The following is a 14408-nucleotide window of genomic DNA, read 5'->3' as shown; positions in this document are numbered from 1 at the left end:
AGGGCCACGGCATACAGTTGTAGTGTTGTGCACTGCACAAATGCACCTGGCTGAGGTGACAAAAGGTGCTGAGAGCTGGCCCAGATGCTGTCTTGCAGGCTGAGGGCCTATGTCAGGCTGCAACATCTGGAGGAAGAGACACCCTTCTCTTCTCGTGCAGGATGTTGGCTCATCAGGGCCTGCGCTCACCTGGGACGCGTAAGGGGCAGCTTGTTCTCTTTCTCACAAACAGGCCGCCCTGCTCTGGTCACCTTGGCTGGGAGGGAGAGTGGCACCAGCCTTTGTGATCAGCCCCCCGCACCGTATCGGTGTCCAGGTGGCCATGCGTCCGAGACTCCTCTTTCTCCTTGCCCTGAGTCTGCTTCCCTCCCCTTCTCTGGCCCACTGGCCCCTCCCCTGGGGTTGTTCCACCCACACTTAACCAAGTACTTTCCCAAACAGCACAGGCCATAAAGGACCCTTTACAGGACAAGAAACTGAGTCGGGAGAAGGAAGTGCCTATCCATCGTGTCACGGTTCTTCAGAGGTTCCAGCTGAGCCCTTCCGACTCCAAATCTGGCCCAGCTCCTCCACCCCTGCACCCACTGCCCCAGCTCACCCCTCCTTTTTCCAGCCACCCTGATAGTGATGTCACACTTCTCTGCTTCAATGCTCTTTATTTCATTAGGAAAGTAGCTGGGCAGGGGTGTCCCCCTGGGGGATCGAGTGGGGGGTACAGACAGTAGCCTGGCTCCTGTCCCGTAGGGTTGACAAACCTGTGGAGGAGAAGCAGAGGCAAAGCCTGAGCAAGGGGCTCAGGGGTATTTCCGTGTGCTTGCCTGGCACAGAAGAGGTTCTGAGAGGCCCCCTGATCTCGCACCCCCCACTCGGAAGTGGGGATCCCCAGGCAGGACTGGCTTAACCCAGGGCTTGGGAGGCAGGGCTGGCCCACAACGGTTGCCCACACACCGGAACAGCTGAGTGTGGGAGTCCTAGCCCCTTACCAAGGGCTCAGGGCTCAGCTGTGTGCCATGAAGCGGCTGCTGTGGGGTGCGTCCCGGTAGAAGGGGTCGGCTGAGGTCAGGGTTCTGCAGGGAGGCAAGAGGAGAGTGTTGGGGGCGTTGGCAGGCTGGGATGGACCTTGTCTTCTCGTCTTCTGCCTGACCCTCCCTGAGAGAGCACAGCCAGGGCTCAGCCAGGGCAGCCAAGCCACAAACATTCTTTGCCGGCCAACTCTGGGCCATTGTTGGTATGAATGTAATTTCTGAGGAATTGAATTGAGCAGAAAGGAGCTGAGTGAGGCGGAACCACAGTCCATTCATCTCTAGATCCGTCCCCCCATCCCCCTCTGGATCCAAACCACTCCAGAGCCCCTCGCTCAGATCCTCCTGCTCCAGCCCACCTGGCCTGGGGTACCGGGGCAGGAGAGGGAAGAGGAGACATCTGAGGGAGGGATCGCTGGATGGAGAGGAGGGAGGAGTCAGTGCTGGCAGGAGAAGGAACACTAGAGCCAGCCAGAGGAGATGGGCCTCTCATAGGAATGAACCGGACTAACAGAACAAGAGAGGAGAGGAGGGGAGAGGCCTGGCGCAGGGCCTGGATGAGGGGTAGGGAGAAGGAACAGAGCTGGGGGTGAGTGCCACCTTCCCACATGGGGGTGCAGGTGCCGCAGGCTCTCTGTGGGGTTGGGGGCGGCCTCCATGCAGCTGACCGGCTGGCTGAGGGCGTAGCCTCCCGGTATCTGGGGCTGGATGCCACCTCGAGTCCAGCCTTCCCGGTCTAGACCTTTGGGGATGTTCTCGAAGTACCTGGAGGAGAGGAGGGGTCCTTGGCTGGAATCTGGCCTCTGCCCACCTCTGCAGCCCCTCCTGCCCCTCTCCATCGGCCCTCAGATCACCCAGCCTCCCCGCCTTTGCTCATGCTGTCCTCCTCGTCTGACTCTCCCTAAGCCCACGTCCACTGGGGGAAGCCTTACTCGAAAAGCCTGCCCTCCCCTCTGCCTGACGCTGAAACACTCTTTGGAGTATAAAAGGACAGTTTCAGTGACGCCCCTGTCCCTGGCCTGCCAGCACCTTGGGGTGGGGACCCTGTCTCATCCACTTCTCTAGGCACTTAACTTTCCTTCCATTTCATTTCCATTTCCTTCCATTTAACTGAGCACAGCCAGGTCCAGAAGGTGCAAAGACAAGTAAGATGGGGGTCCCACCCTTGAACTTATGAAGAGGGGATGCAGATAGATCCATGCAGAAATCGGTGGTAACAGCCCTGGGGCTCTGCGCGCACCAGAAAGCACCAGCAAGTGTGCCTGACAGCCAGAAGGAGCTCAGGACATGACAGGACACGACAGGCTGGAGGGACCCAGCAGAGAGGGCTGGAGCTGGTCTCTGCCAGAGCCACAGGAGGAGATGTTTGCCGAAGAAGGGGTCAGAACATCGTTGCCCCTCACACCCAGACTGAGCCTCTGGCCCTCCCCCCACCTCCGTGGGAACTGGAGCAGCCACTGTGCCACGAGTCTGCTGTGCGAGGCGGGAGCACTGCTCCTCCCCTCTGAGCCTCAGGGGTCAGGCCAGAGGACAACCAGCGGCCCTTCCAGCTCTTGTTGCTCCTCCAGGCCACCGCCCTCCCCTCTTTTCAGTCTCAGTTCAAATGTCATCTGCTCAAGGCCACCGATTTCAAATCTGACCCGTGCCCACTGCAGCCCTCCCGATCCTTTTCTCCCCGCCCATCACCTAACAGCTCTCACTAACGGACCGCAGCCACATGCATGCCCCCGCCCGTGCTGAGGTCTGAGCTCCGTAGGGCAGGAGCTGCACACACATTCCCAGGGCCTGCAGCAGGCCCTGGCACCCAGTCAGGGCTCACTTAAAGTCTGTTCCATGAATGGATTCTGGGAGGTATCCTGGAGCAGGGGGTGGGCCAGGCGGAGCCTGAGGAGACAGGGAGGTTGCAGGGACACCTTGGAGGACCAGGAGCTGGAGAGGAAGCAGGGTGGACACAGACGACTGATACGTGAGGAAAGCTTGCGCTTCCTGGCTCAGAGGAGTTTGTCCTAAAAATGACACTTCCTGGAGCCGGGAAGATCACAAGGTGAGGAGATCGAGACCATCCTGGCTAACACAGTGAAACCCCGTCTCTACTAAAAATACAAAAAAATTAGCCGGGCTTGGTGGCAGGCGCCTGTAGTCCCAGCTACTCGGGAGGCTGAGGCAGGAGAATGGTGTGAACCCCAGAGGCGGAGCTTGCAGTGAGCTGAGATCGTGCCACTGCACCCCAGCCTGGGCAAGAGAGGGAGACTCCATCTCAAAAAAAAAAAAAAAAAAGAATTACACTTCCTGGCAGGGCATGGTGGCTCATGCCTCTTATCTCAGCACTTTGGGGAGGCTGAGGCAGGCGGATCACTTGAGGTCAAGAGTTCAAGACCAGCCTGGCCAACACAGCAAAATCCCATCTCTACTAAAAATACAAAAATTAGCTGGGCATGGTGGCACATGCCTGTAACCCCAGCTACTCAGGAGGATCACTTGAAGCCACAAGGCGAAAGTTGCGGTGAGCTGAGATCATGCCATTGCACTCCAGCCTGGGCGACAGAGTGAAACTCCATCTCAAAAAAACAAAAAAGAAGAAGAATTACACTTCCTTTATACCATTCCTATAATGCTCTCCCCACCCAGTCCTGGCCCCAGAAGCCTTCCCCATGGCTCTGGGGCCACCTCCTCCTAGAAGCCCTCCCTGATGCCCAGGACAGTCACTCTTCATCCAGGGAATGCAAAGCACAGAATTTACCTTCTGAGGGAGCTTCAAGCCCACCAACCATTGGCTGGATGGAGTGTCTTAGCAGATGCTGCTGCTCCAGACTCCCTCACTCTCCCTTGTTCTTTCCATGCCCACCAGCCTGGCCACCAATGCCCTGTACTGCATATCTGTGGGAAAGCTACCCTTGGGATGCTAGAACCTGCTTTGCCTGAGCAAGGAGGCACCTGGGATTTAATGTTGCCTGAGGATAACCTTTAACCAATGACTGATGGATGTAGGGGTATAAATACCCCAGCTCTCTCACCTTTGACTGGGGTGGTTCTGAGTTGTGTGCTTTACACTGTTTTCTAGAGTTTTCCTGGTGGAATAGCTGGCTTAGTAACATGCTCATTATTACTGCCTTCCCTCCCTCATCCCACTTCTCCACTCCCACACGCCTAATAACTGCCTAATAATATGCTTGCACTCCAATCCTTGGCTTAGGGTCTGCTTCTGGGGAACCCACATTCACTCAGTGTTGATCTTCTCCATGAGGCTGTGAGCTCATTACTTATCCCAGTCTCAGTCTGTCTCTCAAATGGTTTCAGCTTTGGACCAGGAAGCGGACCTCACCCTTGGTTGTAGGTGGTCAGGTATCGCTGATCCCTGTCAGGATCACAGGGGCTCCGGACATACATAGGGTTGTTAAGGCTGAACCCTGTGGGCTCCTGCATAAGGGACAGGGGAATTGTCAGGGGACAATAAGGGAATAGACAGGGGAATTGTCAGGTCAGAAGGGGTGGGGCTTTGGGGGTGGAGGTTGGATGTAGCAGGTCTCACCTTTTTCCCCACAGTCTCCCGGCCAAGCAGGGCAACATTTGTCTGTTGCATCCGATGAAGTGGCTGGAACTGCTGGTGGCTCATGCTGCTGGGTTCTGGGCAGGGAGGGGGCACCTGCAGGGGACAGAGCCACCAGAAGGGAGGCTGAGGTGGCCAGGCTGAGGCAGCAGGGATGGAGAGGGGGCAGGCAGAGGCACACACAGCTGTGACCTGTCCCCAGCCCCAGTAACCCTCCCTTCCCCTTCTAGTCAAGTCTATTTCAGACCACACCCCTCGTCTTCCAGCCCCCGGGAAGGCCCAGTCTCTCTTCGCCCTCCACCTGGGGCTCTACCTCCACATCCTCAAATATTCTAATTCTTCCCATTCCTCAATGCCTGACCCAAATGCCACCTCATCCCAGAAACCTCCCTGTCTCCTCCCTCCTCTGAGCGAGGAGCCAAGGCCACTCACTCTGGGGTTCAGAATCCTTTCATTCCCTCGGCTGAAGGCTGTTTCCCGCTTGGAGCCTCTGGCCAACACAGGTAGGAACTCATCTCCCTGGAGGGAGCAAAGCAGCCACTGGCACCAGGATGTGGCTGCTTCCCCCACCACCTTCCAGAGCCATGTTCTAACTGCTCCCTGCCAGGCGGTCCCCAGCCTCCCCCTAGCTCAGCTTACATGCAGGTGAGTCTTGGGGAGGAAGTCAGACTTGGTGACACTCTGGCCTGGGAGGAGGGCCTGGAAAGAGGCCCACAGAGGATGTCAGCTCCCCAGAGGCAGGCTGGGCCCCTGGCAGCTCCCACCCACTCTGCCTCCAGGCCCCTGCTGTGCTGAGCACAGAGAAGAACTCAGCTCAAATGGGCATCATTGAGAAAAGGGAAGTGTTTAGGGAGAAGACAGGGGAAGGCATGACCCTGAATGGGACCAGCAGGCCAGGGCTCTTGTCTGAACTCTGAATGACCTTGGCTACACCTCTTCATCTCTTTGGATCTCAGTCTTTTCATCTATAAAATGGGGGAACTGGACCAAAGCAGTGGTTTTCACCTAAGCTCTTTCATCTTGTGTTTGAACAAAGGGCTCTGCAGCTCACATTCTTTAGGAAAGCTAGGAACCCTGAGACTGGAGGGCGTCAAGCCCCCTAAAGTTCTAGCAGGAGCCCAGCCGACTTACAGGGTCCCCAGGGAGGGCCTGTGAGGGTGGCTGGAAGACAATGGGGCTCTGGCGGGACCGTTTGGTGAAGCTGCTCCCCTCCTTGGCGCCGATCGAGTTCTTCTGCAAGAAATCTGCAAAAGAAATGTCCCATTTGCTGCCAGGCCACCTGGTCCCCACGTGTCCTCCAGAGGCTCAGTGTCCCAGCAGGTGCAGAGGGAGTGGATCCCAAGATCCTGGAGACCTGTGCCATGAGGATTGTGGGTGGCAGGGTGAGGATTCCAGAGTCCAGGCCAGAGGACAGGAGAGGGAGCAGAGGAAGGGCATGCACCAGCCAAGCCGCCCTCCTGAGAGGCCCAACGCACTGAGGTCAGCCTGGGAGAGGCGCTTCCCCCCAGCCACCTGTGCATCCTTCTTTCTTCCACTGGTGCCTTCTTAGTCCTAAGCCAGCTCCAGGGCCCCTGGGGCAGGAAGTAGGGAGGTGGATTGGAAGGGCCTACCTGGCTGGTCTAGAGGCTCCCTGAGATACTTGGAATTGTACTCCGAAGTCATGAAGCATGGGCCCTGGAACATAGAGGTTGGAAGAATGGTGGCACCAGCCCACCAGGGCCCCAAAGGCATGCGGCGGCAGTGGAGTGGCGCCTCGGTTATCTGTGCTCTGAGGAGGCCTGTGTGGGCCAGTACAGCATCCTGGACACAGGTCTCTCTGGGGTGGGGCATGGCAGGGCCAGGAGTTTCAGTGTAAGAGCACAGTGCCCCGTGACTATGAATACCACGTCACACCCCACACCAGACTCCTGGTAATGAGTGGGGGGCCCAGAGGGACCGAGAACAGGAGGGGCCGTGAGAGAGAGGAAGAAGGCTGGGGGAAGAGGATGAGCGTTAAATCGCGAGAAGTCACATTGATGCTGTTTTGGAAATAGCCAATATCAAATCCTTTGTTCTCCCGTCTTGGTTGGCGCCCTGAGCTCACACCGAGCTGGCTTCGTGGATGAATCAGTGCTACACTTTTCTTGAGGTGGGAGGAGGAGGCGGGTGTGGCCCCTCTGCCCCACCCCGAAGACCTTAGCCGGGCTGCCACTCACATATCGGAAGTTCTCCCGCTCCAGCGGGCTCTGGCCCTGCTGCTGGTGGAGCAGGGGCACTTCCCTGGGCTCCAGCCCCGTGATGGCCTGGGGCCCATGCTCCTGGGTGTCAAAATGAACCTTCCGGACCTGGAAGGAAGAAGGGCCAATGATAGGTGAGGGGGCAGCAGTCACTACCTGACTCTGCTTCTGCCCTTGACCTTTACAGAGTACAGTATCAGCAGAGCAGCCAGAGGGGGTCCCTTTACAATGAAACCTGTGCTTTCCTCCTCTGCTTAGAGCTCTGCAGCCTTCCTATCACGCTCACAGGGAATTCCACATCCTCCTGGTGGTCCACAAGAACCTGAGTGCCTCACCTTGTTCTAGCTGCTTTTCTCCTTTCTGTTCCCACCTCGGGGCCTTTGCACTTGCTGTTGGCACTGCCTGGACCACTCCTCCCTCAGACAGCTGCATCTGGAGGGGCTGGCCTCCCTCAAGTCTTTGTCCAGTGTCTCCATAGCAAGCTCTTTCCCGACCCTCCTGATTTGCAGTTGCAACTCCTTCACTTCTTATTTATTTATAACAGAGTCTTGCTCTGTTGCCCAGGCTGGAGTGCAGTGGCGTGATCTCAGCTTCCTGCAACCTCTACCTCCTGGATTCAGTCAATTTTTGTGCCTCAGCCTCCCAAGTAGCCGGGACTACAGACGCAAGCCACCACACCCGGCTGATTTTGTTGTATTTTTTTGGTAGAGTTGGGGTTTCACCATGTTGGCCAGGCTGGCCCACCAGCAGTTGGCCTCAAGTGATCCACCCGACTCGGCCTCTCAAAGTGCTGGGATTACAGGTGCGAGCCACTGTGCCTGGCCTTTTTTTTTTTTTTTTTTGAGACCAAGTCTCATTCTATTGCCCAGGCAATCTCAGCCTCACTGCAACCTCTGCCTCCCGAGTTCAAGCGATTCTCCTGCCTCAGCCTCCCAAGTAGCTGGGATTACAGGTGCACCACCACTTCCAGCTAATTTTTGTATTTTTAGCAGAGATGGGGTTTCTCCATATTGGCCAGACTGGTCTTGAACTCCTGACCTCAACTGATCTGCCCGCTTCAGTTTCCCAAAGTGCTGGGATTACAGGTGTGAGCCATAGTGCCTGGCCTGCAATTCCTTCAATTCTCTTCCTCCCTGCTTCTCCCCATTATATTTCCTACCACCCGTCCCACCCCGCACTCTACCAGCTCTTATCATCTTCAAATATGAAGGAGATATTCAGAACATACTGGCGGGATGAATGAATGAGTGCCTATTCTGGTGGTGGTGCTGATGATAAGAAGGGTAGTAATAATGAGGATAGAAATGAAAAAGATGGGGCCAGGCGCCATGGCTCACGCCTGTAATCCCAGCACTTTGGGAGCCTGAGGCAGGCGGATCATGAGATCGGGAGATCGAGACTATCCTGGCGAACACGGTGAAACGCTGTCTCTACTAAAAATACAAAAAATGAGCCGAGTGTGGTGGCGGATGCCTGTAGTCCCAGCTACTGGGGAGGCTGAGGCAGGAGAATCACTTGAACCCAGGAGGCAGAGGTTGCAGTGAGCCGAGATCGTGCCACTGCACTCCAGCCTGGGCAACAGAGTGAGACTCCATCTCACAAAAAAGAAATGAAAAAGATGGGGTGAGGATGTCAATGGTAGGGGACAGTGGTGGCGGTAGGGACGGTGACGGGGCTTGCAGGTGTGGAAGGAAGTGTGAGACTCATCGGAATGGGACAGCGATGGGGATGGAAATGGAGGCGGAGGTAATGGTGGGGCTGGGGCAGGGAATGGAGGTGGTGGGGATGGTGGGGACAAGGATGAGGACAAAGGGGAGAAAGATGAGTGGCCCCCATCCCTACAATGTGGCTGCTGCATGCCCTGTCACCTCCACCTTGACCAACTGTTGGCAGTGCAGCCCTAGCCCCACCGTAGCCTAAGGCTTCCCTCTCCTGGCCCTGGCCCAGCACTGACCTCCTTGGTGGGGGGACCTGCACTGGGCTTCTCCCGCCCGTAGCCTGAGCTGGTCTGGTGCATGCTCCAGGGCAGGGGATGCTTGCCGTCAGGCACCTCCAGGGGGCGGTAACTCTGGCTGGCCACAGACTGGAAATGGTCCTGGGCTTGTTCCCTGAGGGTGAGGAGGAGCTAGAACTCCAGGCCGCCTGCCTCTGTCCACTGCTCAGGAGCTACCTTCCTCCCTGCACCCTCCCACAGATGGCTCAGGGGTCTGCCGTGCCCTGTGTCACCCAGGACCCCCAGCCTAGGCCAGGCAAAGCTCAGGGTCCCCATCCATGGAGCCTGGAGTTGGTCTGATGAGCAGGGCAGGGGCTGGGAAGGAGCCATACAGACCGTACCCCGTGGCCAGGTTGTCTAAGGCCTCCAGACTGGCTTGGCATGAGACCACGGGCCGGAAATTTGATTTGTAGCCGGTGCCTGTGTGACTGCCCACACGGGGCTTGAAATCCTCTCGACCTGCCAGAGGGGCAACGAGGAGACACACCCCAAGGTCAAAAACAGGCAGGGCTTCCCAGGCAGGGCCAGTGTCCTCCGAGGGGCACAGGGGTCACAGTGACAGGGGAGGGCTCAGAGCCACGGGCAGGAGCTTTGCAAGCCTGCCCTTTCAGGACTGTGATGGCAGGAAATGGAGTAGGTGGGCTGTGGACAAGGTCGGTGTGGCAGAATCACAGTGACAGGACTGCAGGGACAGAACTGGAGAAGGGAGCAGCCGGGCCGGGCTCAGGGGACAGACGGATTCAGCGTGACAGGTTGCTCTGCAGTGTGACAGCCAGAGGGGCTGCTCCTCCCTCAGAGAGAGCCCCTCCCTTCCCGCCAATGTCCTGGGGGAAGCTGCTGTGCAAAGGTGCCCTCACCGTAGGCTGTGCAGTAGCTGGTGGCGTAGAATTTCAGGGGGTCCGTGTAGCCCCCCGAACTCATCTTCACATAAGGGGAGACGACCCCCAGGGGGAGTTTCCCCATCATGATGCTGTGGGGCAGGGCCCCGGGGGGCCTAGAAAGGAAGCGCGGGGAGCCTCGTGGGTCCCAAGCCCAGCTCGGAAGCCCCCGGGGCAAAGACCTGCGTCCCCACACAGCTGGCCCCTTCTCCCAGGCCTCTGTCTCTCTGCCCCAGCTCCCACGTCCCTAAACTGAGGACAAAACTGATCATCCACACTTATCCCAAGAGTCCTCGTGTCTCCTCTCACTTTCCCACACCTTCTTATTAACTCTTCCTGTCTCCATTTACCGCGGGGACAGTGAGGTTTAAAGAGATAAAGGATTTGCTCATAATAGGTGGTAGTGCCGGGATTCAGACGTAGGTATTTGACTCCTCGGCCCCCGACCTGAACCTTACATATCCACCTCTCGGAATGAATGAGCCAACAACCCGCTATCTGGGGAATTCTTGGCTCCCACCCAAGAAGTCAGGCTGGGACGCTCACTCTCAGCTCCCGGCTCCTCTCTCTCCCTCCGCTCCCATGGCCTTGCCTGCCTCTGGCCTTGCCTGCCTCTGGCCTTGCCTGCCTCCCCTGGGAGTTGGCTCCGCTCTCCCCAAGGCCCAACCGCAGCGGCTCCACCCTCACCTTTCCTCTGCAGAGGCTCTGAGGTCAGGGAGAGGCTGCAGGAGTCAGAGCTCTGCAGAGAAGCCAGCCCTCCTGGAGGTGGCCAAGCAGGAGAAACAATGTGTAGCCTAGCAACTGGTGCCTAGCAACAGCATCCCCAGGCTTCCGAGCCCTTCTAGGGCCAGGGCCCACTGAGGGACTGACCTGGCCAGGAGGGGAGGGTCAGGAGCTGCCCGAGCAAGGCCCTGCCTCCAGGGCTCCAGCCCCAACCTCTGGCCTCCTCCACAGGGCTGGGAAGAGTTGCTGTCTGCATGATATAAAATAAAAGATAATCCCGAACACTCATTCCCATAAAGTACCCACTTCTCGGCAGATACTTTACATCCTCTATCTCTGTCCTCTGAGCAGCTCTTCAGTAGCTATGATTATCCCCATTTTCACTGGGGGAACATGAGGCTTAGACAAGCAAAGTGACTTGACTCCAGAGATCTCGCAATCAGAAAATAGCCAAGTTGAGATTCAAACGTGGGTGGATCTAGATCCCGCTCTTGTGCCTCGTGGTAAATCAATGTTTACTACGTTCCGCTGGAGCCACATCTGTGCTAAGCCCTTTAACACACATTACGTTGTGTACTCCCCCAAACCAACCTCTGAACTGGGCACTATTATTGTAGGGCCAATAAACTGCAGCAGTTAAGAGTGCGGTTCAAATCCGATCTGTCACCTTTGATGAGGTACTTATCCTCTTCACGCCCCCATATCCCCATCTTCACAAGCGATGTGACTGCACCCACCTCACAGGGCTGCTGGCAGATTTAGCAAGAGCATGGATTCAGCACCTGGCAGGTAGTAAATGCTCATTTTTTTTTCTTTTTTAAGAGAGACAGGATCTTATGCTGTCACCTGGGTTGGAGTGCAGAGGCACCATCATAGCTCAGTCCAGCCTCCAACTCCTAAGCTCAAGCAATCCTCTTGCCTCAGACGCTCACGTAGCCGGAACTACAGGTGTGTGTTCCCCCATGCCTGACTTGCTTATTTATTTATTTATTTGTTGTAGAGACAGCATCTTGCTACATTGCTGAGGCTGGTCTTGAATTCCTGGCCTCAAGTGATCCTCCTGCCTCAGCCTCCTGAGTTGCCGGGATTACAGGAAGAAGCCACCACACTCGGCAAATGCTCAATTTGTAAAAACTGCTGTACTTTTAGCCTTATTTTGCAGATAGGAAAGGTGAGGCTCAAGGGCAAATAGCCCAGGCCCCACAGTGGGTGGAGACGGAGCCTGGACTCAAATCTGAGTGTGCAAACTCCACAGTGACAAGTTTCTTCCGTGACAGCCTGTTTGCCTCAAATTGGCTCTCGGGCTTGTAAATGGTGTAACAGTTGGATCTCTGGGTGGGGTAGGATAGCCCTACTTTGTAGCATTTGCCAATTTCTGTGGTGTCAATAGTCCCATCAGGGCTGCTTTCAAACCACCACTACAATTGTCTTTGAACTGGGACGTGGGGAGGCCGCTCAGCACTGTACAGGAGTAGTTCTATCATGCAGACATAATGGGCATAAGTAACCTCGACAGCACAAATAATAGAAAAATGTACTCACATAATTAAGGGGTGATGAATTTTAGGTATGTATTTTTTGTTTTTAATATAATTAAATTGCAGGTTTAAGTTATTTATTTATTTATTTATTTATTTATTTATTTAAGATGGAGTCCTGCTCTGTCTCCCAGGCTGGAGTGCAGTGGCGTGATCTCAGCTCACTGCAACCTCCATCTCCCAGTTCAAGCAATTCTCCTGCCTCGGCCTCCTGAGTAGCTGGGATTACAGGCGCCCGCCACCACGCCCAGCTAATTTTTGTATTTTTAGTAGAGATGTGGTTTCACTACATTGGCCAGGTTGGTCTCAACCTCCTGAGCTCAAGTGATCTGCCTGCCTCAGCCTCCCAAAGTGCTGGGATTACAGGCATGAGCCACAGCACTCAGCCAGTAATTTAATTTTTAACAATGGCAGAGTTAAAAACCAGCTCGCCAATTTCCTGGAATTTTCGCCTTCAGCTCTCCTGGAAGCCGGTAGAGCTGGCTCCAGAGCACCCCTGCTCTCAGGGGAGAGTGAGGTATGAATGAAGGCTGAATAAAGGGAAAGGAGACATCTTTCCTCAGCCAGGAGATGCCCTTGCCGCATTCATCCTGTAGTGACCTGGTCTGCCAGGATGGAGGTTTGCTCAAGTCCTCACCCAGCCCACCATGGGAAGGCAAGCTGAAGCACGTTTGGCACCTACTCTCCAGACTAACGATTCTGTTCAGGGATCACAGGGGGCAAGGACACAGGAGTGAGTGCACACAGCCCTGCCCTCCAGCAAGCTGCTCCCAGTCTACTACAGAGGCTCATGTGAGCTCCACACATGAAGCACAAAGGGTGAGACCACCACAGGTGAGGTGCTCACAGGCTGAAGGGAGAGAGGGGCCCTCCTCTAAGTGTGCCTGGAGAAATGGCTACGAGCAAGAGCTTGGACTCTGAAGCCAGATGGTGTGGGTCCTGTCTCTGCCACTAGATAACTGCAAGACAGTGCATGTTCCTTGTGCCTCTGTTTTCCCTTCTGGAGAATGAATATAATAATGCTAACTACCTGCAGGGTTGTGGCAGGCACGAAGCATTTAGCCCAGTACCTGGCACACGGTAGGTGCCATCTAAGAGTTAGGGAAAGGCCCTGGAGAGAGGTGCCTTTTGAGTACTCACTGCCTTCTAGGCAAAGGGTTGGGCCCAAGGGTTATAAACAGGAAATCCACATGGCCCTGGCCTCAGAGAGCCCACAGTTTAGGAAGGATCTCAGATGTGGCAAAAGAAAGCTCACTGTGGGAGCCCGAGTTCAAAAGCTGCTTTTGCTGTGTGTGACTCGGAGCTTCCTCTCTTCGAGCCTGTTTCTGTACCTGTAGGCAGGGGTAACCGTGTCTACCTAGCAGGGTCGCTGGTGGATTTGAAATACCCTACGCACAAGAGGTAACACGCCTGCACCAGGCAGAGATAAGGAAGGGCCCTCTACGCGGAGGGCCCGACAACACAAAGGCGGACAGGTGTCCAGCAGGCTGGGAGCCCTGACGGGTGCAGCGTGGCTGGAGCACTGCGTGGGGAGGAGGAGCTCAGCTGGGAGAAGCAGCCCCCAGGTCGGCTGTAGCCAGGTTTTCCTTTTAACAGGTGGAGGGGGCCAGGAGGGGTGGTAGAAAGGTTTGAAATCGTCCCTTAGGGCTTCTCTTAGGAAGGCTCTAGGCTGTAGCCGACCAAGGACCTGGGCAGGAGTTCCGGGGTCGGGGATCAAGGTCTGGCGGTGCTGTCCCATAAGAGCCCCAGTTACGTCCCGTCCTCCCGGCGGCCGGTGGGTTTTTTTGCTGTGTGGCGACACCCAGCGGCCGTAACTCGGAACTGCAGGAGATGACGCAGATGCATCCCTAAGACTGGGGTGTGGGGGCGGGATCCTAGGAGTTGGGGACAGAGCAGCTCCGTCGACCCAGTCACAGCCCACCCCAAGCCTCACTCACCCATCCCTCCAGAACAGAAGGGTTGGGTCCGGGCAAGGAGTGTCCCGGGAGGGCAAGCGCTGGAGCCCGCAGGGAGCAGGAGCCCAGGGGCCCCTCCCCTGGTTGCAGGTGCCAGGTGGCCCAAGAGCAGTGTTACTTTTGGACCTGTCACCTGTGGACCTCAGTCCTTCCATCTACAAAGTGAAGGGACAGACTAAAAGTCCTTCCATATTGGAAAATCTAGGCCCACCTCATCCCGCTCCCTTCCATACCCGTCCCCATTTATTCAGCACTTCGTTGTGCCAGAGCTGAGCTACGAATCACCTCATCACTTTTCACTCCCAGCCCTATGTGGGAACTACTGTAATCGTGCCCATTTTACATGTGAGGAAGCTGCCTGAGGCCTCGCAGACAGGGAGCGGTGGAGCTGGGATCCAAACTCAGCTTTGAACCTGGAATCTATGCCCTGCCCTCTGGAACACACCAGCAAATTCTCCAGAAAGCGCTGGGACGGTAGCACTGGGTTTTTCCAAAGGGATGATTTTCCAAAGAGATGGACTGCCCTGGCCAGATGG

General features: G+C 56.1%; 1 protein-coding gene across 2 annotated transcripts; it reads right to left on the bottom strand.

Annotated features, from left to right (window-relative positions):
• Positions 1 to 639: 639 nt before the first annotated feature.
• PPP1R32 (protein phosphatase 1 regulatory subunit 32) lies at positions 640 to 9853 on the bottom strand. Of its 2 annotated transcripts, XM_030917332.1 has the most exons (13): positions 9636 to 9853; positions 9120 to 9237; positions 8740 to 8893; positions 6765 to 6893; positions 6180 to 6243; positions 5701 to 5813; positions 5209 to 5268; positions 5002 to 5088; positions 4552 to 4665; positions 4345 to 4439; positions 1623 to 1787; positions 984 to 1067; positions 640 to 755 (listed from the first exon to the last, which is right to left on the bottom strand). In XM_030917332.1, exons 1-12 carry the CDS (start codon positions 9742 to 9744, stop codon positions 998 to 1000), a joined length of 1278 nt encoding a protein of 425 aa, XP_030773192.1. In that variant the 5' UTR covers positions 9745 to 9853; the 3' UTR covers positions 640 to 755; positions 984 to 997. The 2 variants fall into 2 exon arrangements, with proteins under 2 accessions (XP_030773192.1, XP_030773193.1); XM_030917333.1 differs by lacking the exon at positions 5209 to 5268.
• Between the last annotated feature and the right edge of the window lie 4555 nt (positions 9854 to 14408).

The sequence above is a fragment of the Rhinopithecus roxellana genome, chromosome 15, assembly GCF_007565055.1.
Source record: "Rhinopithecus roxellana isolate Shanxi Qingling chromosome 15, ASM756505v1, whole genome shotgun sequence".
NCBI classification, from domain to species: Eukaryota; Metazoa; Chordata; class Mammalia; order Primates; family Cercopithecidae; genus Rhinopithecus; species Rhinopithecus roxellana.
This window is presented reverse-complemented; position numbering and strand designations above follow the sequence as displayed.